Source organism: Theropithecus gelada, chromosome 9, assembly GCF_003255815.1.
Source record: "Theropithecus gelada isolate Dixy chromosome 9, Tgel_1.0, whole genome shotgun sequence".
NCBI classification, from domain to species: domain Eukaryota; kingdom Metazoa; phylum Chordata; class Mammalia; order Primates; family Cercopithecidae; genus Theropithecus; species Theropithecus gelada.
Window position 1 is genome coordinate 112,513,717 of NC_037677.1, and position 23,969 is coordinate 112,537,685.

At 36.8% G+C, this 23,969-nt stretch overlaps 1 protein-coding gene across 1 annotated transcript in view; it reads left to right on the forward strand.

Annotated features, from left to right (window-relative positions):
• The window catches only part of ATRNL1 (attractin like 1), an 831,601-nt gene extending 808,667 nt beyond the window's left edge, over positions 1-22,934 (forward strand). Inside the window, exon 29 of the mRNA XM_025396530.1 lies at positions 18,563-22,934. Coding sequence (XP_025252315.1) covers positions 18,563-18,684 — 122 coding nt within the window. The 3' untranslated portion in view covers positions 18,685-22,934. The remainder of the gene's footprint in view (positions 1-18,562) is intronic.
• The last annotated feature ends 1,035 nt before the right edge of the window (positions 22,935-23,969 follow it).

The following is a 23,969-nucleotide window of genomic DNA, read 5'->3' on the forward strand; positions in this document are numbered from 1 at the left end:
TCACTCAAAACTGCACAACTACACAGAAACTGAAGAACCTGCTCCTGAGTGACTGCTGGGTAAATAATGAAATTAAGGCAGAAATTAAGAAGTTCTTTGAAAACCAATGAGAACAAAGAGACATCATACCAGAATCTCTGAGACACAGCTAAAGCAGTGTTAACAGAGAAATTTATAGCACTAAATGCCCACATCAGAAAGCTATAAAGATCTCAAATCGAGTTTATAGCACTAAATGCCCACATCAGAAAGCTATAAAGATCTCAACTCGACACCCTAACATCACAATTAAAAGAGCTAGAGCGTCAAGAGCAAACTAATCCAAAGCTAGCAGAAGACAAGAAATAACTAAGATCAGAGCAGAATTGAAGGAGATAGAGACACAAAAAACCCTCCAAAAAATCAATGAATCCAGGAGCTGGTTTTTTGGAAAAATTAACAAAATAGATAGACCATAACTAAACTAATAAACAAGAAAAGAGAGAAGAATCAAATAGACACAATAAAAATGATAAAGGGAATATCACCACTAACCTCACAAACATACAAACTATCATCAGAGAATACTATAAACACCTCTATGCAAATAAACTAGAAAATCTAGAAGAAATGGATAAATTCCTGAACACATACACCTTCCCAATACTAAACCAGGAAGAAGTTGAATCCCTGAATAGACCAATAACAAGTTCTGAAACTGAGGCAGTAATTAATAGCCTACCAACCAGAAAAAAAAAAAAAAAAAGCCTGAGACCAGAAGGATTCACAGCCTGATTCTACCAGAGGTACGAAGAGGAGCCAGTACCATTCCTTCTGAAACTATTCCAAACAACTGAAAAGGAGGGACTCTCCCCTAACTCATTTTATGAAGCCAGCATCATCCTGATACCAAAGTCAGGCAGAGACACAACAAAAAAAGAAAACTTTAGGCCAATATCACTGATGAACATTGATGCAAAAATCCTCAATAAAATACTGGCAAACCAAATCCAGCAGCACATCAAAAAACGTATCCTCCACGATCAAGTCACCTTCATCCCTGGGATGCAAGCTGGTTCAACATACACAAATCAATAAATATAATCCATCACATAAACAGAACTAAAGACAAAAACCACATGATTATCTCAATAGATACAGAAAAGGCCTTTGATAAAATTCAACATCCCTTCATGTTAAAAGCTCTCAGGTATTGATGGAACATATCTCAAAATCATAAGAGCTATTTATTACAAATCCACAGCCAGTATCATATTGAATGGGCAAAACCTGGAAGCATTCTCTTTGAAAACTGGTAGAAGTCTATTTCATTCAAAAATGATTAATAATGTTTGAACATTTGCTAAGAATACTGTGATTACTGTTGTTTTCAGTAACAGTACTGTGAGTACTGTTGCCTCCTTTGAATTTTCTCAATAATACCAAAAAATTAAATTTAAAAAAAAATTAGAAGATAACATGGGAGAATCTTGCTATGATCTAAGAGTAGGGAAGTCCTTTCCAAACACCATATAAACATTTAGATGATCTTTAGCTTGAACTATATATAAAAGCAAAAGTTTGAAGCTTAAAAAATAAGCATGAAATGACAACTAGCAAATAAGAGAAATATTTGCAATACAGTATATTGTTGTTAAATGCTTCTTTATCCAAACCTTTCACAGAGATACAAACTTGTAAATGTGTTTGATAATATTTTATTGACTTGTCAAGAGAATCAGTGCGCAGTGTAGGTGTTGGGAATCGTTTTAGTGCTGTTTTCATGCTATTTGTTAAAAAACCTATATTTTGCTGTAAGTTTTTCATGTTATGATTTAGCATAATCTCTGAGCTCAAACTGTACTCTCAAAACTTTAGGGACAAGAAGTAGCACGGTTCAGGAAGAACCAAAGTAATTTCAAAGCCAAACTAGTCAGTACTTGAAAAAGTCTAACTTTTGTGGAGAAAATGAAAATAATCCTTCTTCAGAATTCGGCTTTATGGACTGTTTGGGAGACTGAATTTTTCTTTTCCCATTTGTTAAACCAGGAAATTTCTAAGGCTCCTTCCAGCTCTCCAATTCTCTAGTTCTATGAATATCCTCATTATTATCATTACATCTCATTTTGCTTAAAGAATGCTAACATCAGTAGTCTTGTATCTTACATCTATCTTTGTGAGAAAGAGTAAAGAAAACTGAATTTGGTTTCTTCATGATTAATGCATTTGTCAAATTCGTTCCAAGTAGCAAATTAATTTATTGTGTTTTTTCATGAATGCAAATTAAAGCTGTGCAAACTTTTGTGGTAAAACTTAGCAGTCTTTTTTTATAAATTAAAGCTAACTGATTTAATGTTAATGAAAGGAACTATATTCAAACACAAATTTTAATAACTTGGGTGGAAAGAAAATCTTAGACTTCATAAGCTTTTCCTTACATAAAATTCATGTAATTTGAACAGAAAGTCATTAAAATGTAATTTTCTATAGTGAAGCTTGTATTAATTACCTTGTATGAAAGTCTGAAAAGTTACTGAATAAATGTCTGTTTCTATGCATTCCCTGGAGAGAAGAATTGTCTATTGATTAGTTAATTATCTCAAACCAAGGGTCCCAGGTTCAGTTTTTGGTGATCATTTTCTTATCTTTTTCCTGTTTGAATATTCTGATCAAAACCAGAAGTTTAAAAAATAGAGACGTATTTTGCTTCTGTTCATATTGATAATACAAAGAGTACTAGTATACATATGATAAAATATTTTTCAACTTCTTGGTTCATAGGACTTAATCAGTGTTTCATGTATGTGGGTATGAAAAGCACCTTTATTACTGGGAATAAGATTTTAAGAATGATTTTAGAAACATGTCCTTTAAACTTGATTCTCTCATACTTTTAAGATTAAGTTCACTTCAATGTGATTGTCCAAAACAAAGTTATTTTCAAACTCACTGAATCCTTATGTTCTTCTTTAGTGTAACTATTCACAAATCCCATTTTGAATACTGATCCTGGAAAACATGAGAGAATCGAAATCTGTGTTTTCTTTTGATTTTTGCATCATGATTGCATTTTTACTCATTTCAACAAGGGGAAATCTCAACTTTTTATATTGACTAAATAAACTGTAGGGGCTAATTTATGTTTTTTAAAAGGAAAAATTTATAGATGCTATGTTTGATTACACTTATTTCTTACTGGTATTTAGGAATTTGTGTAATAATAAACACTTCTCATTTTTAACATTAAAATTTGCAAGGTTCACCAAATTCTGAAGGTAATGCCTGATTGGAGTTAATGTTCACTTAATTCTGGGTCTAATCTTTGTAGTTGAAAAAGCGAAAACTAAAGCATACATCCTTTGACTCATTCTATCTTATATTTATGTCATATTAAAAGTCATAAAAATGGACAAAACAATAAAATTGAAACTGAAACAGATCCAAAATGTTTTTGCCTTATCTACTTACAAACCAGAGACATGCCAGGTATGAAGGAAGCCAAGGCTTGAGTAGGTCAGAGGGTCCGATGAGTTTCTCCGTCCTCCAGACATGGTCACTTTCGGATTTTACTTTAAGAAAAAATAACTTCACGGAGGACCATTATAATTTTTGTGATGAACATGTGTAATATTTTTGTGTCCACTTTTTAGTTTTTATCTTGGCTGCCTTAACATCTTCCTTCAAAATGTCAGCAGTGATCAGGCTACATTATGGGATAATTCATATGAACTCTCAAAGCTAATTTTGACTAATACTAGAACAAAATATATGCCAATATGTTAAAGATGGGAAGTTGAACAGATTACTTTCCTATATAAAAATATTTTTTCTCTACGTTCACCTTATTTTTCAAATACTAACCCAATCTCAATGTTTGAGGAAGGTTAAGCAACCTGTGAAAGAAGCACCATTTGAAATTTGATGGTGCAGTTCCTAAAATCTTTCCAAAGAATGTGGTATAGATGCTTACATATTGAAATATTGACATTCTAGGAAGTTTAGGAAATATTTCCTCTGAACTTGAACTCTGGGGTTGTAGCTATGGTTGATAAGCTATGCCCAGTTCACACTTTAATTCCAGTGTCTGTATTTTAACATTATTTTAATGTGACATTGTATGCCTTGTTTATTTCTTCTAAGCCGTACTTTTCCCAAATTAGTTAAAATTACTACACGACGTGTTTTTAACCACAGTCATTCTAGAGATTTATTTGGTTTTTTCCTTCCCCAGAAGTTGCTTCGGCCATTTTTGATTGCACATCTGAATAGAGACCATGCTCAGAGTTGAAGTGTAAACCTCTTCAGGTCGGATCATAAGCCTCAGAACGTGTCATACATCCCATAAACTTCAGAACTAGCCATACGTAAGCTTCAGAACTAGTCATACATCCCACGAAGAGCATCTTAACTGATACTGATCTGAACAGTTCAGTCCAACAGCCAGGCGATTCAGCCACCTACAATTCAACTATTGGTTTTATTTGAATGAAAATCAAATTTGGGGTATAATTGGCTTAGCTAAAATATTCACCTGGGTCAATTTTGGTCACATAAGTGATTCTGCACAAAGATATAACCACATTTTATCTCAGGCATCTCACTCAACATTTTTAAGGATAGCGTTTTTTAAAATCTGCTACAAAGAGTGCATTAAATATACAACTAAGAGTCATACTGGTGGATGGTAAATGTCTGGGCATGAGCATTATGAGTTAATGTGTTTTTGTTCACTGACTTTTCATTTTTGCAGATTATTCTAACTCTCTAGAAGTAATGGGTAGCCCTTTGGCACTGTGGCTCACTGGCTCAGGGTCAGTATTTTTACTTCTCCATCCTCTTCTCAGTTAGCACTTGAACAAAGAAAGAAAAACAACTGGTCTGCTATTTCCAACTCCTGAAAGTGAAAGAGGGACAAAATAATAATTAATTTAAATATGCAGTTATTCACAGAGGATTTGCTTTTGTTCTTATAATTAGGATCCCAATTTGTCAAATGCTTTAACAACAGTCTTACAGCCTTTTACTAAGGAAGGGGAAGGGGTGAACATCCAGGTTAATTATAAGCCATATATTTGTCTTTTCAAGATTTGCTTTTACATTGCTTTAGGGCAAATGATAAATATCTTTGCAAATACAAATTGTAATCTTCATTTCTCCAATTTTAGTAAGTGAAAGTTGGGTTTAAGAGAATATGAAACTAAATCTGATTAAATTATACTTTTTGAAACCTGACAGTACCTTACTTCTGCTGCACTGCACTTTGATTTAATGCCTCTAAAGTATAATGATAATATAAGTTTCTTTTCTTTATTTAAAAATAAAATGATTACTCTAATTATGGGAACTCATGTACCATTGGGCTGAAAGTCAGAGACAGCTGGATGGTGAACTGGCCCCTTGCCCAGACCTCAGAGGAAGATTAATTTGAAAACTCTTTACAGAACACAGCCCAGAGCCTGCTGCTCAGAAGATCTTGCTTTAATCAGCCATTGATCATAAGAGATTCCCTTTATTGACCTGAAAGAAAGGTGTTTTCATCTTCATGCCAGCTAAGGCACTTACTGAAAGTAGGTACACGGCATCCAAAGTGAATATGCCTAATAAAGAGAATAAAGTTTTCCATCTCTCCCCACAAATGACATTCTGTAATGACATGTGCTAATAGTTTCTATCTCCATCCATCCCTTAACTCATCATGTTGCCATCCTATGGGGAACCTATGGTTAACAAGGGCCCCTTTCTGCAGATACACATGTCAAATGACCGAGGAAACATGCCGGCAGGGATTGTGGAACCAGTCTATGAGAATTCTCTTTGTGTCTGAAAATACCATGGAGTGGATGCAGGGCAGTATTTACCCCCCTGAATATAACATCAGAAAGTTCCAGATCACTCTGAAGTCTGTTCTCTCTATGATTTACCTGCCTGTGGAGTTTGAAAGGTCCTCACTAGTGCTGACTCTTTCTGACACTTCTCAATCTATAGTAGCTCAGAGGCCACTTTGATTGCTCCCAAAGGCAAAATGGGGCATCATGACACTTTTTTCACTCAAAAGGGCCAGCATTTATGGGATATACTCAGTCAGATTCTCAAAATTGCTTCAGAGAATCCTCTGTTAGATTAAAGGAGGTCATTTAATCAAACAACTTTCCAAAAGTCCCTGTTTTGAATTACTGGAGAGCATGTGTACTCTCAGGGTCCCGGATCACTTAGCAGACATCAGAGGAAAGGTTTCAAGTCTGTTTTGAGAAAGGTACTGTCCAAGTCTACTGCTTTTTCCTTCAGCAAAGGAGATTTATCAAGGATCAATTTGGCTACAGACATACCTGTTTTCATTAAAATGCCTTTGGCCATTACATTATCTATAATAACTTTCAGTAAGGTCTAAGCAATTTATAATAATATTAATGGAAAAAAATCATGATTCTCTACAGCATTTTCCCTTCCATTTCATCTGAATAGCTACAAGTGAGTGTTTGCATAATTTTTTCTAGTTTTTTTTTCTCCCATTTTGCCATGATCTAGTTTTATATGGAAGTCATAAATTTGTTCTACCAATGGAGTTTGTTAAAACAATATTTTGACTTTGCAGAGATCATTGTATATTTTCTATTTATTTTGATGTCAAACTTTTAAAAATATTGACTGCTAGGAACTTAAGAGAGCAGAAATATCACTTTGAAAAATACTAACATTCGTTTTTTCTAGTTGATACCTTGTCTTTTAATATTCATTGTGGTATATCTGTGCTATGTAATATTATAAGCCTTGTATCTATCTCCTATACTTTCCTATACCCTCACATAAATACTATGGAAAATTATAATGTGCATCACTACCCAATACTTTAGCCTTGACTTAAAATTGTAATATAATTTCTTATAAATAGGTATCTGAGCTTAAAAAAACAACAAATAAAAACACATTCCTGTTGGTTCTAACTTTGCACAGATCCCTTGAAAGAGATCAGAACTCATATGGAAGGTGAACTGATTCTTCCATTTGGCAAGCAATTCCTTCAGGAACTGAGTGACGCTTATGGTGGGACTTCCAATTAGAAAAGGAAATTTTAAAACAAACAAACAACCAGGCTGTTCAGAGATGGCTAGACACAAGATCAAGTCCCAGCCAGGTGTTTGACATTGCCCCGTCTCTTTACTCTTGTAATGTGAAACTTAGAGTCAGCTTCTTCACTAGTGTTTTTGGCATCATAGAAACGGCACCTAACCATAAATGCAAACCATAGCTGATACTACCAGTGCAGTTCTCATTCTTGTAGAACTATGTTCAGTCCTTCTCAAGTCATTAACTAACAAGACCAAATGCACATTTCTAGCCAGGGAGTCCTTGAGCCCATCCAATCCCCTGACTTCACAGCAATGCTGTGGCAGCCCACTCTGCTGCCACCTGCAAGCACACATGGAGGGGAGGCCAGCAGGGATGGTCCTCGCCCATGGGCTGATGAAGAAAGGCAGCTGCAGGCATGAATTCGTAGAACCAGAAGTGACCTTAGCAGCCACCTACTCTAACTGCTTTCCAAGAGAAATTTCTCAAGAGACATGCTGAATTTCAAGTCAAGAACAGCTTGGAAGCCACAAACTAAGCTGGCTTACAGTTGCCATGGAATTTTGGGACTATTTGCTGCAAACAGAAACAGGATCCACAGGTTATAACTAGCTACTGACCAGTGTTGTAGAGCTTGTGGACAATCTCATTCCTGGTTTCTCCTACCTCTCTTCATTTTCCTGTGTTCTTCACCATCAGCCCTCCTCTGGGTATTCTCCCTTTCTTACTCTATTCTTTCTACTAGGGAAGCCTCATCCACTCTAATGGCAGAGTGCTAGTTTTCCACCCAAGATTTGCACACACACCCCCGCCCCAGCTGAATGGTGGAGAGGTGTTGCTCGGCAGCAGTTCTTGCTAATGGCATGGGAACAAAGTGTTTTAGAGTGGGGGTACCTTTTCCACCTGCTCATCTTCTGCCTACCATGTAGATGCCAACGCTCAACACATTGGTGGATGCCCTGGATTAAGGATGACAGAAGTGTCATCGGTCTGAGACCCTAAATAATGCCATAGACCAGAGCTAAGCTGTGTTCCTCTCTATCCCCTTCCAGACAGCCTGCCACCAATCAGGAACACTTTACGTCATGAGAAACAAACTTCGATTTTGTTAAACCCTTGAGATTTCAGGCTTTAACTATTGCAACAGCTAGCATTCCCCGCCTATATAATTATAAAATCTTCAGATTCCATCTATGCTAATTACTCCCAATTCTGCGTCTCTGGCATAGATTTTATTCCTAAACTTCACACCTGCATATTCAAGTAGACAGGTCCACTATAATGACCTGCAGGTTACCAAATTCAGTATGTCTGAAGCCAAACAAATGATCCACTGCTTTCCCACACACCCTGGCCATTCCTGTTCCATCATATGCTTGTGAATACCAATTGTATGCACCCAGGTACTCAAGAGTGCCCTATTTTATCTCCCATAGTACTCTCTCCTAAATATCTATCCTGTCCATCACCTTTATCTCTCCTTATTGCCATATTCTTATCTGGTTTCAATAATAGTAGCCTCACCCCCTACTCCAGTCTGTCCTCCATGCTACACTGTCTCTTTGAAATGAAAATCTGATTATGCCTCTCTACTCCTTAAAATCCTTCCATGGCTCTTTCTGCCTTGCAGATTAAAAATAAAAGTCCTAGTGTAACACCTAAGGCCGCTTTATGGACCCTTTGCTGCTGACCTCCTGTCTTCTCTCTTACCATTCTCCCATCATTCCGTTTACAACGTATGTCCCGAAGTTTCTCAAATATTCCTTCTCTCCATGCTGCTGATTTTGCAGTTTCCAGTATCCAGAACACACTACACCCCTCCTGCCAGTGTACTTCTTCCTCTTCATCATTCAAATCTCAGTTCAGAGATCATGTCTCTTGAGAATCGTCAACCTCCACATTCCCCTTAGAGATCACACCTCTATCTTTGTTTTCCTTGTGGCTTCTGCCTACTTCACAGAGTTGGTCTCTGCGCCATTGTCAGCAAGTCTAGGAGCTCTTGCATCTTTGCCCTAGTTTGATGTTCTTTGAGAACAGCCAGCTACAACACTGCCTGCAATATGCCCTCAATACGTGTTTCTCAATTTAACCTGTATTGTCACCCACTCCTAGCTGCATATCCTGACAAAATAATGCATGTATAGTGCTGACGGTAATGCCTGGCTTATTGCAAGCATTCAGTTGATGTTAACAGAATCAATCATGGTTTTTTGTATTATTATCATTACTGTTTTTATTACTATCAGCAATTACTCAATGTTTTTGACTATAGCTGATTTTACATCTCTACTAAGTTTTGTTTTTCTTTTTCTTCTGTTTCACAATCACGTGGGAGACATTTGCACCAAAGTAGCGACTTCATTCTTCTGGCTGCAAATGAGCAGAGTGCAGGTCAAGGGATCTGGAGTCGTGGGTTCAGGTGCCACCACTGTCACCAGCTGTGTGGGCATGAACTAGTCATTTAACCGCTCCCTGCCTCATTTTGGCCATCTGTGACATCAGGACAAAAATAGCTTCCTGACCCACTTCAACAGAATAGTTTTGAGAAACAACCTAGATAATGAATGTAAAAGCATTTTGTAACTCTGAAAAATGATAAAAGTCCATTATTAGTAGTATTTCCAATGACATGAGCAATATTAGTATAAACAAATGCTTTCTCTGTTGAATGTTGTCATTCCTCTATTTTGTCATTATCACTTTCGGTTATTTTTGCATTTCCTAATGAATGGACAACACACGTAAGTCATGTATTTCCGCATGAGCAAATTCTCATTTTCATCATCCCAGGCATCACATAAATTCTGCTTTGAGGACTATATACAGAATCACCTCATTGATGATGTTGCTGTAAATTGGCATTGTCTGTCTTTGAGTCTATCTTTCTAATAATTTTTTCCTTACACAGCATTTCAACCCATGGTAGACATACTGATTTTTGCATGAATGAATGCTTTTACAGATACAGGCAAAATCTTTGAGTGCCTAGAGTTTTGTCTACTATTTCCTATTTGACTTCAAGCTTCTCACTTGATGTTAATGAGAATGACGATGATGATGATGAAGATTGACATTTTTGAACTCTTATATACCAGGCATTTTTAAGCCCTTTTACATTTAATCCTCACAATGACTTGGTCAAAAGAATTCATGTGCTAGATCCACTATAATGTAAACTCCAAGAGGTACAGAATCTTTCATATATCATCGGTTTTTTTCACTGATAAATCCTTGGGGACTAAAGCAGTGCCTGGCATATAGCAGGTGCTCAGGAAACACTTGTCGAGTGAAGTTACTTGCTTCTCAAATGATTTTTTAATCCTCAAGTCTTTGGAGTTTTCTGAGCATTTATAGTTTGACTGTGATTGCTTATTGGTAGTAACAGATTATTATTGAAATTATTAACTATATTTATATAATACATTATAGTTTATAAAACACTTTCACATACATAACCTCACTTAAAGCAGCCAACGACATTTTTCCACTAGAAACACTGAAATACAATGTCTCTACCAAATGAAAAATAAAACATAGCCATTATTACAATACCACCATCATTCCATTTCTTCAATGAGCAGTAAGCATTTAAATTAAGAATGACTAGGGTTTACAATAAGGATTGTCAAATATCAGAATTGTTGGGTTTTTTTTTAATTAAAAGAAGAAAATACTAGAAAATATTTCTCCACTTGGCTTAGAAAGAAGGAATTTCCATTTGAGTTCCAAATTTACTTAACCATCTGGAAAGGTAGCTGCAAGTCTGATTCTGGTAAGTATTTGTGTCTCCAAAATCAATGGCAACAAAATGTTTTAAATAAACCAAGTAAAGTTTTGAGTATGTCATTAGAAAATAGAACTGATGAGATCACTTGCCAAGAACAGTGAGGATTTGCATTAAAAACAATGATTTGAGACAGTCATGGTCATGATTTACTCAGCACATTCTACCCAATGAGAGAACAATTCGTATCAAAGTGAGGGAGTGCTCAGCAATGTTATAGAAAGTGTTGGATAAGGTGTCTGTGGTGCTAGAGTAGGATAACATTTTCTATAACTTGAACAGTGTGTCTTTAAATGAAATTGTAAAGTATTATGATATGTTAAAGTCCAAGCAAAATTTTATAACCAGAATACAATGATCATTTATATTTAAACATTGGCATCTGTAGTTGTCACTGGTTTTTAGTAGGTGAGGGGAAATAGCTCTTCAAATGATCAGACAAATTTGACTAGAGCATTTGTCATTCCAGTGTCTTCGGCACTTGAAGTTTTTCCATTTTTGTTCAACAATGTAACCTTTGGAGTTTTGCCTAATAATGACTTCACTTGTGCTGGCCTTCCAACAGATAAATAAAAATGGAAATGCATATTTTCTAATTATGCATCCAGCCTTAGTTGCATATTGGCGAGGGTGGCCACACTGAATGTTAAATTAAGTCTGCACAATAGTTAGAGTCTATGTAACATCAAAGTTTCCCAAAGTCACTTTCTTAATCATGTGAAGGATAGCCAAGACTCTGATCAGTAGTATGCAGCTATATACGATCAGAGGAAAAACATTTAAACATCCCAGCATGGTATTTCCATTTAAATCTGATTACAGTGAAATAAAACTGTAGCCATTAAAGGTTTAGAAGAACTACAAATACAAGCAGTAAAAGAAGACAGATAGTAAATGAGGTAGTAAAACATTTCGGCAGGGCAAACAGTTTATAGCACTCATTCAGTCGTCCTGAAGCAGACTGTACAATTCACTACAGACCCGGCACCATTCCCTGAACTCCACTTAAACCTACAATTAACCTTTCACGCCTAATGAAGCTGTTTTCCTGGAAAATTAAAATATATAGTGGTGCCTGCTTTTACACAGACTTCGGAGGAGAGCATTTCAAAATGAATGACTTTTCTGAGGCTTTTGTTCAAATGTAAAATGGAAGTGCTCTGTTTGTATATAAAGCAGGAATGTTCTTTCCAAGGCAATTTCATTTGATGTGCAGTGTTTTATTACTGTACTTATTAATTGTTCTGCATAATTGTAAAAAACACACATCAGTAATTTTATGATTAGATTGTTACTGCTGAAGTCTACTATTACCATTTCACTTCCATTAGGGAAAACTAGAGTTTTGCTAACAATAACTAAATTCCTGATGTTTCTCCTTGGTGGTTTTCATTGCAAATTTAGTGGTTTAAAAAGACATGTTTACCATTTAATTATTTAGCTGTTATTTACATTGCTGTCTCTTCGGGTCATGTTTTCACATGTTTAAAGATAAATAAAATTCTTAAATTTCAGGAGTCATATATTGTTTTTTCCTAAGGTTGCAAGTGCAGGTCTGATTTTGGTATATGTTCTACTTATTTACAAAATAGCTCTGGGGTACTCCCACATTCATTTCAGCATTATTCACAATAGTCGAGATATAGAAGCAGCTATATGTCCATCAATGGATAAACGGAAAAAATAAATAAAGAGAATGTGGTCTTTATAAACAATGGAATATTATACAGCCTTAAAAAGAAGGAAATTCCGTCATTTGCAACACATGAATGGAACTGGAGCATATTACGTTAAGTGAAATAAGCCAGGTACAGAAAGACAAATACCGTATGACTTCACTTATATGTAGAATCTAACAAAGGTGATCTCAGAAATTCAGAGTAGGAAGCTAATTACCAGAGGCTAGGGGAAGGGGGAGGGATGGTGAAAGGGAAGGTGTTGATCTAAGGGTACAAACTCCAGTTAGACTGGAGGAGTAAGTTTTAATGATCTATTGCACTACATGGTGACCACAGTTAATAACAATGTATTATATATTTCAAAACTACTAAAAGAATAGATTGTTAACATTCTCACCACAAAAAAAGATGGTAAGTTGGAGAGGTGATGGATATGTTGATTAGCTTGATTGCATCTTTCCAAAACGTATACATAGGTCAAAACACCACATTGTATCACATAAATATCCACAATTATTTGTCAATTAAAAATAAGCTTTAAAAATAGCTGTGGTAACTCTTGGCATCCAGCCCAGGGACCACTGAGTTGTGCCCATTTTCTGAGGGAAATTACTATGGTCCTGAAGGAGCCTGCTTCCTTTAGGGCTTGTCCTGCCCTGGGTGAACAAGAGCAGCCACTGAGGCTACTCTCTGTTAGCAAGGACCAGTTTGAAACACCAAGAGACCATGGATAATGGAACAGGAAACAGAGGGATGGTATGTTCCTTCCTATGTGGTTTATACTTCCTATTTTAATCATCTAAATGTCATAGTGTCTAGTGTTTAAGCACTAAAAGTACAAAAAGGTAAAGCTGATAATAACTATTGAAACCCCAGCATTTTTTTAAATCTACTGATATATTTTTATGTAAATCCTGCTAGCCTGCAGCATCTGTGCATCATCTTTACATGGTAAATGAAATTCCTTTAGACCACCAGTCTAAAATAATGAATTGTTCCCCCAGTTAATTGTATTGCTTTGATAACACGGAACTGTGCTAGGCCTAGAGAACACAGTAAGTGAATTTCATCAGATGATTTGTGTGACGTTTTGAAAAATGATCTTCTGGAGTGACCTGATTTTAATGGAACTCTAGCGGCATGCAGCATGGGCCGCTGCCCAGCATCCGACTAGGAGGAAGCACTTCCTCCTATGGCACAAGGAGTGCGGGATCATCCCCAGAGGACCTCTCACTGGGAAAAATTCTCAGGAAAGACGAGAAAGTGTGTGCCGAAAATGGCAACACAAAGAACCTATTGATAGGTTGCTTTTCTTTTATTGATACGTATCTTTTTTAAAACCCAGAAAAGATCGCAGACGACCCTTATGTCTTCACTGCCAGTGTGAAAATAAACCAAGACCAAGCAAATGAAAATAAGCAAAAGCTGTGTTTTCTGAGCTTGCTATAGCAAGAGAGTCAACCACTTTCACTTGTGTTTTGGCGGAGACTCAAAGACAGGCAGGAGTGGGAAAGCTTTATCGTGAAAAAAGGGAAGCTTCAGGTGTGCCGTGATTAGAGGCTGTTGGCTTGTGGGAGCTGTAGACAGGCTAACTAGAAGTGGGGCATCCTACGTGGTTAGGGGTACATATTTGGCTTCCTCTGGCTGGAAGTGAGGACACAAATTAGGGAAGCTGTTATTTATTAATCAAGTCCTGGCCATTTGGAGCCATTCATGACAGGGATTACAGTTTAACTTCGTGAGTTATTACTAGAGATAGCAGTCTGACTTCTTACAAGTCGACATAGCAAGCTGGCTTCCTGGGCTGGTTATTGCAGATCATAGCTTGGTTTCCTGAGCAGGTTGCTGCAAGTTGTGGGTCAGAATTCTATTTATACATGGTCTGGGCATTATCTATATGTTCGGTCTCTTACCAGAATATAACCGCTACATTTAGGGGATGGGGGAGGTAATACTATCTTTGTAAAAAAGCTATTGACTTGACTTTTCTTTTTATCAATTAAGAAAATTAGATTCCCTACAATAACAAAGTGTGCTGAAAGGCAATGACAGAGATTACTTTCTCTTTCTCTCTCTCTCTCTCTCTCTCTCTCTCTCTCTTTTTAGTGAGTCTTCCATACACACTATCGAATTCAATAAGATAGGGGCTTTGTGTCTTTTTTTTCATTCTTGTATCTAGGTTCTCTTGTAGGTTGAACAAGAACATAGCAACTTCTGATTTTTTTTTTAAGGTTCACCTTATATTTAACATGAAGAAATGCGAAAGTGGTAATAACTTGATATTTAAGGCACACACACATATAAATGCAGTTATTATGATTATTATCCTATTCATAATTAAATTACAAGATTTATAAAGAAGAGTAACTCATGATGGGCCACAAGCAGTGGGGTCCAGTAAAGGACCTAAGCCAAATGAAACGTCGTTTGGCCCATCAAATGGGCAGACAAGACTTTGGGCAAGTGGCCCTGAGTGTTCTCTGTGAGTGCACCATGGTGAACACTTAAGTATCTCTGCCTAGAGAAGTGCAAGTCTTTCTACATACACATTGTCATTTATATGGATCTGAAAATGCAGTTGTTACATTTTCATAAGAAATGACAAAAAGCTGTCAAATTAAAAATAAGTATGATTTGCAATTTTATTTGTAAATTAAGAACTGAAATATGATTTACGATTTTCAACTGAATGTGTTTCCAAGTTTCAGAATCATTAGTAAACCCTGGACATGTTGTGAGAGACGCTGCTTCAATTAGGTTCTGGACTTCATGAAATACAGCGATACAGTGGCAGTTTTGAATTAGCATAGAATTTCCTGTTTTGGCAACTCAAACTGTTTACTCCTCTCCTGATGATATATCTTCTGTAACGAAAACATTTGCATTCACATGTAAACGGAAAGTATTATTTTTTCAGAGCTTATTTAGACTACATCATGCAGTAGTTTAATGAATAACATGATTTCATACTTGGATGTTGTGATCATTGAAATTAGTGTAAGTAGTCTCTGTCCACATTAAAGGAGACATATATTATTTGTCATGCTTGGCTGTCTCTGGATTAGTTGGTGCCAGGAATAAAATAGCAGGAAGTTGTAAATAATGACAGAAGTATGCCAGAAGATCAGCGGAAACTTACGGTCAGCTTGAACTCTTAGTTAGCACCACCACAATCTGTGATTTTAAAAATAACAACAAGGTCCTTCGGCTCCGTTAATTAAACAAATAATGAAATAATTATTAACTACCGCAGAATAAGTGTTTAAAACATCTATGTTAGACTCTTCAGAAGTTCCCATGTGCTCTTCAAAGGTCAAGAAAACAGTTTTTATTTAAACTTCGAACTTGTAATAACTCTAAAAAATTCAGGATGATATTTAATATCCTGAAAGAGCAAATTACCTAAGAGCAACCCTTACCAGGTGAATCTGTAAATTTATCAGGTTAGCCAGTGCTTATTGTAATTTTGTAATTTCTTTCCTTGCTAACACCATAAATTTCTCCTTCTCCACAAATCTCTTCTCTTCTGTTTTCAAATGTACCCAAGGCTCCCTTTTCCTTTAAATAATACACTTACATAATCCCATGCATCCACATGTATTCCATCTGACACTGCTACTTCCGTTATGTAGATAAGCTTACTTTTCTCTTCCCATTGCTGAGCATCTTAAACATGGAACTTACGCCTGCTGGCCACACTTTCCATCACTCCATTCCTTGCTTAACTTTCAGGCTTCTATCCTCAGTTAGATACAGAAATGACTCAAAGATCACCAGAATCTTCTCTGAGGAAGTCTAATGGCCTTTGCCATAGGCCTTACCCTGCTGGCCTGTTTGTCACTTTTTATAGACTCCTTAAGCTTGGCCCTCCCTTGACTCCCACAACACTGCATTAGGTTAGTTTGCTTTCCTCTTACCGTGCCCACGTCCCTTTACTGGCATTTCTTTCTGTCCATCAATCTCTGAATTCTGTTCCTGCCAGGAAATATGTGACTCTTACCTAGAATTAACCGACCCACAGGAACAAAATAATTCAATGATATTCTATGTAGGATAAGATCTGAAAATGATCTTCCTCTAAGAGTAACATGTGGAGAAGAGGTCAGCTCAATTCAAAATCAGGTCTTGAAGATCTTGGAGAAAGGAAAATGAGCCAAAAGTCCTTTTGTGGCCTTTTCTTAAGCAAGGCCAAACAGTCTGGCCTCATGGTTTAGTATGGTGATTTGATACATTTGGTTTTACTCAAGAATTACATGGGACTCAACATATATGAAAATGATTCATATGTAGCTATGATAAGCCAAATTATCTGGTTGAGCCATTGCTTCCATAAATTTAAATATAAATTTACTGTCCCTGAGCATCTTACCAAGTGTTCCTGTCCATCATTGGACAAACAATGTAACAAAGCAGATCAACATAATTAAACAATATACTTTTTAAATTACCTGTGATAGCTACAGCTCTGCCTTTGTGGTCACTTTCTGTTAATAATACTCAAGGTCCGTTTCTAATACTTAAGACACGTGTCAGCTACGTGTCAAGTGAGCTTTCTTCCATGTCCATTTGTACATAGCATAACTCTATCCATGGAATGCTTTTATACTTTTTAAAACAGTTTGTGAGAATGAAAAGACAAGCCATAGACTGGGAGAAAATATTTACAAAACACATATCTGGTAAAGAACTGTTATCCAAAATCTTCAAAGAACTCTTAAAATTCAACAGAAAGAAAACAAACAACCCAATGAAAAACAGGCAAAAGATCTGAACAGGCACCTCACTAAAGAAGATATACATTTGGCAAAGAAATATATCAAGAGTTGCTCAGCATCTTATGTCATTAGAGAACTGCAAATTTAAACAGCCGTAAGATACTGCCACACACCTATTAGAACGGCTAACCCCGAAAACACTGACAACAACAAATGCTGGTGAGGTTGTGAAGCAATAAAAACTCATTCACTGCTGGTGGAAATACACAATGGCACAGCCACTGTGAAATATAGTTTGGCAATGTTTTCTTTACTAAATGAAAACATAAGCTTACCATATTATCCAGCAATCAGGCTCCTAGGTACTTATGAATTGAAATGTTATGTTCACATAAAAACCTGCACACAGATGTTTTTAACAGCTTTATTCACAATTACCAAAAATTGGAAGCAAGGACAATCAAGATGTCCTTCAGTAGGGAGTGCATAAACAAACTGTGGCACATCCGCACAATGGAATATAATTCAGCAATAAAAGGAAATGAGTTATCAAACCAAAAAAAGAGAGATGGAGCTATGTTAAATACATATTTGTAAGTGAAAGGAGACCATCTGAAAGGCTATGTACTGTGTGATTCCAACCATAGAACATTCTGGAAAAGGCTAAACTACAGAGACATTAAAGAAAGATCAGTGGTTGCCAGAGACTTGGGAAAAGAGAAGAATAAATTGGTGAAGTGCCGGGGGTATTTTAGGGCAGTGAAACTATTTTGTATGATACTTTAATGGTGGATACCCTGCATTATGCAGTTGTCAAAACCAACGGAATGATGCAACAGAAAGAGTAAACCGTAATTTAAGTGATGGACGTTAGTTGGTAATTTTATCTCAATATTGGTTCAATTTTTCTGTAAACCTAAAACTGCTTGAAATATTTTTAAAAATCTTAACATGACTAGTTTTGTTCCAAAAAAAAAAAAAAAAAACAGTAACATTGAAAATTTCTAGTACCTCCACAGCAAACTTGTGTTCAGACATAGAGAGGAAGGCTTAGGGTCCTATGCACAACTAGATGTGATAATTTGTCAAACACGGATTTGACTGTTCCAAATCAGAGTCAGTTAACTTTCTTAGACCTTTGTTCTTCTTCCTTCGTGCAGTTCACATGCCCAAGTCAAGAAACATTTTAGGTGAAGGGCAAACTACTTGAAAACTTCCAGTAACAGCCAAACGTGTGATGACTAAATGAAAAGCACTAACAAACGGGGTCCTTCACCACCACTGTTGCCATCCCAGAAATGTCTAAGCAAGCATTTAAATGCTTTTCTCTTTTCTTCCAGGCCTTGCAATTGCCAGTGCCCTAATAGATATTTCACAACAGAAAGCTTCAGATAGTAAAGATAAGACTTCTGGAGTCCGGAATCGAAAACACCTTTCAACACGTCAAGGAACTTGTGTCTGAGAAATGGAAACCGCTCCTGTATATTCTGTACTGTTTTACTCTGGGCTTCTGTTAAAGCTGTTCTATGGCCTCGGATTTTATGGAGGCAAATCTCTGTATCATCCCGAGCCTGAGTACAGTTTCCTTCCAAATGGGCAGTGACCCAGGTGGCCAAAGAATGTTCATGAGTTTTATAAAAGTATTGATGGTCACAGGCGATAAAGTCCGTTTTTACCACTATCTTAGGCTTATTATAGCTAACATTAAACTACTCTGGAAAAAGATGTATATTGTTTCTTAATGAAGATGAAAAATATGTAATTCATATAAATCAACTGTTTATATCCCAAGACTTTAAAGAAAGACATTTTTTAATGCCTGAATGATGAGAATTGTACAGTTTTTGCCTCATAAGCCAACTTGAATCACCTGTATATGAATAGGGAATGAATACATTGCAATGGCTTTAAATGCTCTTTTATCTCGTTGTAAATGTGAAGGCCAGATTTTGATGTAGTAAGATGTAGGTAATGTATTTAAATATTTCACATGACCATATCATGTCCAAACTCAGTCTGAGAATGTGACCGCTTTCCATCTAACTGGAATGCAGATCAGAATGAGTTCACCTCATTCTGTGCAACTTCACAGGAGGTTTATTAGAATGCTCAGTGTAGAGGACATTCCTGTCATCCATGCCAACTGCCTAACTCATTATCAGAGCTGATAGAGCATGGAAAAGCCTGTCCAGCAGTCAGTTGTTCCCCTCCTTCCAAAAACAGCCTCCAATGCCACGACCTGAAGAGAGCCGAAATGGTTATTTTACAGCATACAAGCTTCTGCTCCAGTATGATAATTTTTAGTTGCCTAAGAATCACTGGATCAGACCTAAATGATCCATCTGCATTTTTATAAGAATGGATCTTTCTTTGCCCTTCCTCTCCTAGCTGCTAGATTTTAACTACCTTTTACAAATGTTACAAAATGTATTTTAGAGGCAACGTCTCTCAAGATGACCTGAGTTCCTTCCTGCCAACTGTTCCACTTAGAATACAAGTAGAGAAGAGCACTGGCTGGCAAGCATCAACAGAGTCTTCTTCCTAACATGAGCACATCCCTGCCATGAGAAAAAATCTGTGGTTTAGAAAATATGATCATGGTTGCCCACAGTCAGCATACTCTTAATGACTCAAAATTCTGAATTATGGCAGAAAGGAAAAATAAAATAGACTTCACATTAGAACATAGAATCATTTACATCCTAATACTGACCACAGTTCACTAAAGCTCAGTAGCATTAACAGATGTAGTTTGGAATTGCACTTTCCTAACTTCAGGGTGACGACAAGATATGTATAACAGTGATAGAAATCTCCAAAGCTGCTGTATATGATATAGCTTTGTTAAATATGAAGGTCATTTAAATACAATTGATGTTTAGTACTATATATGTACTTTTCACATTCTTTGGATTTCTGGAAGGTAATGACACCTTACTGTTTACAGCTAATGCATAGTTACTTGCATGCCATGGTTGTACAGTAGCAGACTACGACCCTATCGTGATATTAAATGTTTATTTCATAATGCCATCTATACATAGCTTAATTTGATGAGGATTGAATGTAACATATAACAGGAATGATTATACAATATGTAGTTGCATCTTATATAAGATTGCTAGGTTGCATCTTACCATGACTATGTCATTATTTTGATAATTAGGCATTTATGAATTATAGTATATATTCCTCATGTTGGCATGATAATTTTACTATTTTCCATGCATTAAAAATAAGACAAATTCTTAGAGTAATTTTAGTAATTTTATCTATAATCTGTGGGGGTTTTGGAGGGGGAGGCCACTGGTTGTTTCTACTTCCCTGTGATATTTTCTCTCTCACTAAAGGAATGAGCTAAGTTTGTAAATGTCTCCTAAAAACAATCAAGTAATTTTATTAGCTTCTTTTGGACCCTTTAAATGTTGACTTCTCCCATTAAAAAATAAATTGATATAACTAGTGATTACAAAGATATAATCATTTTATAAAAGTGATGGCCCAATGTATTTAATTCTCTAACAATTGTCACAAGAGAAAGCGTATGTAATAAAAATATAAAAACATACAGATTTAGATGTAAAATCTATATCAGCTATATTTTTAGGGAGGCTAAGCAGATGGTATTACTGTGGAAGAATTATCAAGTTTTATTCACCTCAAATCCCACTGGGTTCTTAAAACTTGAAAATTCAAATTGTAGAGGATTATGAGACACAATGCAATGTTAACTTAAAGTCATACTATACCTTTCTGGGCCAAATATTGCTAACTCTGTGGCTAATTATGCAATTAGTTCTCAACTTATCAAAGGTTTTTACTGGCAATAAATTCTTTGCCCTCAGGTGAAGTGGATTGAAAAGACATCAAGGATCAAGGATAATCACTTTGAGTCTGTGTCTTGGTTTTTCCCCCTACATTCCAGACAGTTTAAATTTGGATGTTTTCATTTTTTTTTTTAAATAAAACCACACAAATATGCAGATACTTTCCCAGAATTTCTCAGTTAAATGGCTGATTCTCTTGAAAACTAACCTTAATGGAATTGTAAACATTTCAGTTTAGAATGACTTTGAAAAATTCCTTAGATTTTAGGACGTTTTATTCTACCAAATATGAAAAAAAAAAATTGGTTAAATACAGTGGAGTTTTAAAAATTAACCTGAGGATTCTATTTGAACTAGAAAATTCCTATTGGAAAAGAATTTGCACATACAGATTCAGCTAATAAATTTTAAGAGGATTAGGATTCTCATAATTGCTTTAAATGAAAATGCATTTTAGTGATACACAGAGATGCCATATACTATAGTGTTATGTTCAATAGGAAAACTTCAAATAGGACATGTTTAAAAAGGTAATTGATCCTTGCTTTACTTCCCAACATCTCATTTTCTTTTGGCTGCAGTAAGATAGAGGTGACTATATGGCTGCAGTTCATGGCATAAGGTCATTTAGGGTGCACACTGGCACATAGGCTGGAAAACAGGCACTGGACCCAGCTTTCAGGTGTGTGGTGCTGGGTGCGTTTCACCTTTGAAACTCAGGCTTCCATCTGTAAAGGGCGGCAATGGTGCCCACCTTTCAAGGCATTGCGAGGCTAGATGGTAACACAAAAAAGTTCCCACACTGGGACCTTGATGCAGCATAGCTGGCATTAACAACCGTGGGGACACCGGGCCACTCTTTTTCTACCAGTTGTTTTATGAATCCACCTATTAATTTTCATCCATCTTTTCATCATAGGTAAAGGTCAATCAGGTTTTTCAAAAAGACTCCCTGAATAACTTAAGTTCCTGTATTTCTAAGATACAGGGATTTCTACGAAACGAATTTGACATTTGGTCAATAAAGACTTAAACTCTTCTTAAATCTCTACAGTTTTAGGAGAGTATTTCATAAAATTACTGACTGATGACATTGAGACAAGAGCATCAATGGTCACCTTTCACATACAAATTAGGCAAGACAGGGTCAATGCTTACATTTTGTGGTTATATATGATACATCTTTTTTCAGTGAAGATAAAACTATGATTTGAAAGGTGTCTTATATTTAAAAAAGATTTTTAAATCTTTTTTAAAAAATCTTTTTTAAAAAAAACTGATCAAAGGAACTATTTCTACCCGCCTATGCTCTTTTTAAATGTCAAGTTTCAAAACCCATTTTTCATACACTAGGGTGAGTTTGAAATTTACCTGATTACAGGAATTGCTTGGGTTCAGGCAGATTCCCACTTTCACCTCTAGAGATTTAGACTCAGAAACACTGGGGTAGGCCCTGGAGAGCAGTACTCTTAATAAGCTCCTCAGTGCTTCTTACCATTAGGCAAATTAGGGAAACGGCATTGGGTCAAAGTGCTGCCTTTATCGACCATTAGAGGGAGTGCTTTAAATAACGAAGTTATTGCTCTAATTCAAAATGCGTTAAAGAATTTTCCAAGGAATACAAGCCATCTGGTTGGTGTTACAGCAGTGTTTTCATTAGAATGTACATTTAACATTTTAGTTTTATCAAAATTTTTTGAAATTAAGAATTAGAACCAGAACTCCTATCAGTATATATGTACGCCGGTGTGCATGCCAGGGTTAAAAACAGATTGTGTAAAAGTTCAAGCCCATTTTAGAAAGCCAACATTTTATATTATAATGTGCTGTTAATCAGGACTTTATTGAAATAAAAACATTGGCTCTTCCAACCCCCACTGCCAAATGCAGTTTTGTTTTGTTTTTGGTTTTTTTTCTTTTAATCCTTTCATGGTCGCACAGGAAAAAGCACTCTGAGAACTTGAAAAAGCCTCTCTCCATCGAAGAGGTGATCATAAAATTTGTTACTGAATTTTGACATTCAAAATACATTTTCCCCTCTTTTCCTCTTCACCAGATTTGCACTGACCTTTCCTGCATGTTCTCTGTGAAGGGCGTGCTGAGCACTTGGAATGTTCCTGAGAATTAAAGGCAAAACTCACAAGGCCTAGCAGCTGAGATTCTAGCTATAATGAGGGTCTACGCCACAGGACATGTGTTATTGAAATTGCTCTTACTTAGAGTAGAAGTCAGCTATCTGAGACAAGGGCAGCTCTGGCATAGCTGAGCCTTCTGGGGAAAGCCTGCACGTTCTCTGGCAAGCTCTGGGCTTGGTCCCCATGTGGTCATCTGGGGCCCAGCCTTCTTTCAGTGGCATGGCTCTGCCAGGCCTCCGTCAGGTCTCACCGAGAAGGAGAAAACCAAGGAGGATCTAAACTTCTCTCTTCTCTCCAGCCCCCTTCCCCCACAGCACCTGGGCCCAGCACGTGGGATACTTCCTGGGCTCAGGGCCTCAAATAGGCTCTGCCAAGAACCTGACCTGAGCCCTAACCCTGAAGCTGGCTCTGCCTGTGCTCCAGGGCATGGAATGGTGGTCTCCTCCCCATCCCACCTCCAAGAGGCCAGGCCAGGAAGGGGCTGGGAAGAAGAGGACCACCGAACCTTGAGAAACACGCCCAGCCTGGCTACCGTCTCCCAGGAACGTCCGAGAAGAAAGCAGCTTTTGGAGGGTCCTGGATGAAGATGCGCCCAAAGTAGGTAGGGTGATGGGTGGACTCTGGCAACAGAGAGCAGCAGCTGCTCTGTGAACATGTAAGCCTCACTCTCCTTTTCAGCTTTATGATGGTGGCTCAGTGGTTATAACGAGATTCGGAGAGTTGAGCTTAAAACTGACTTTTCTCTGGCCTAAAAGGATTTGCTCAGAGAAATCACCTGTGAGTGG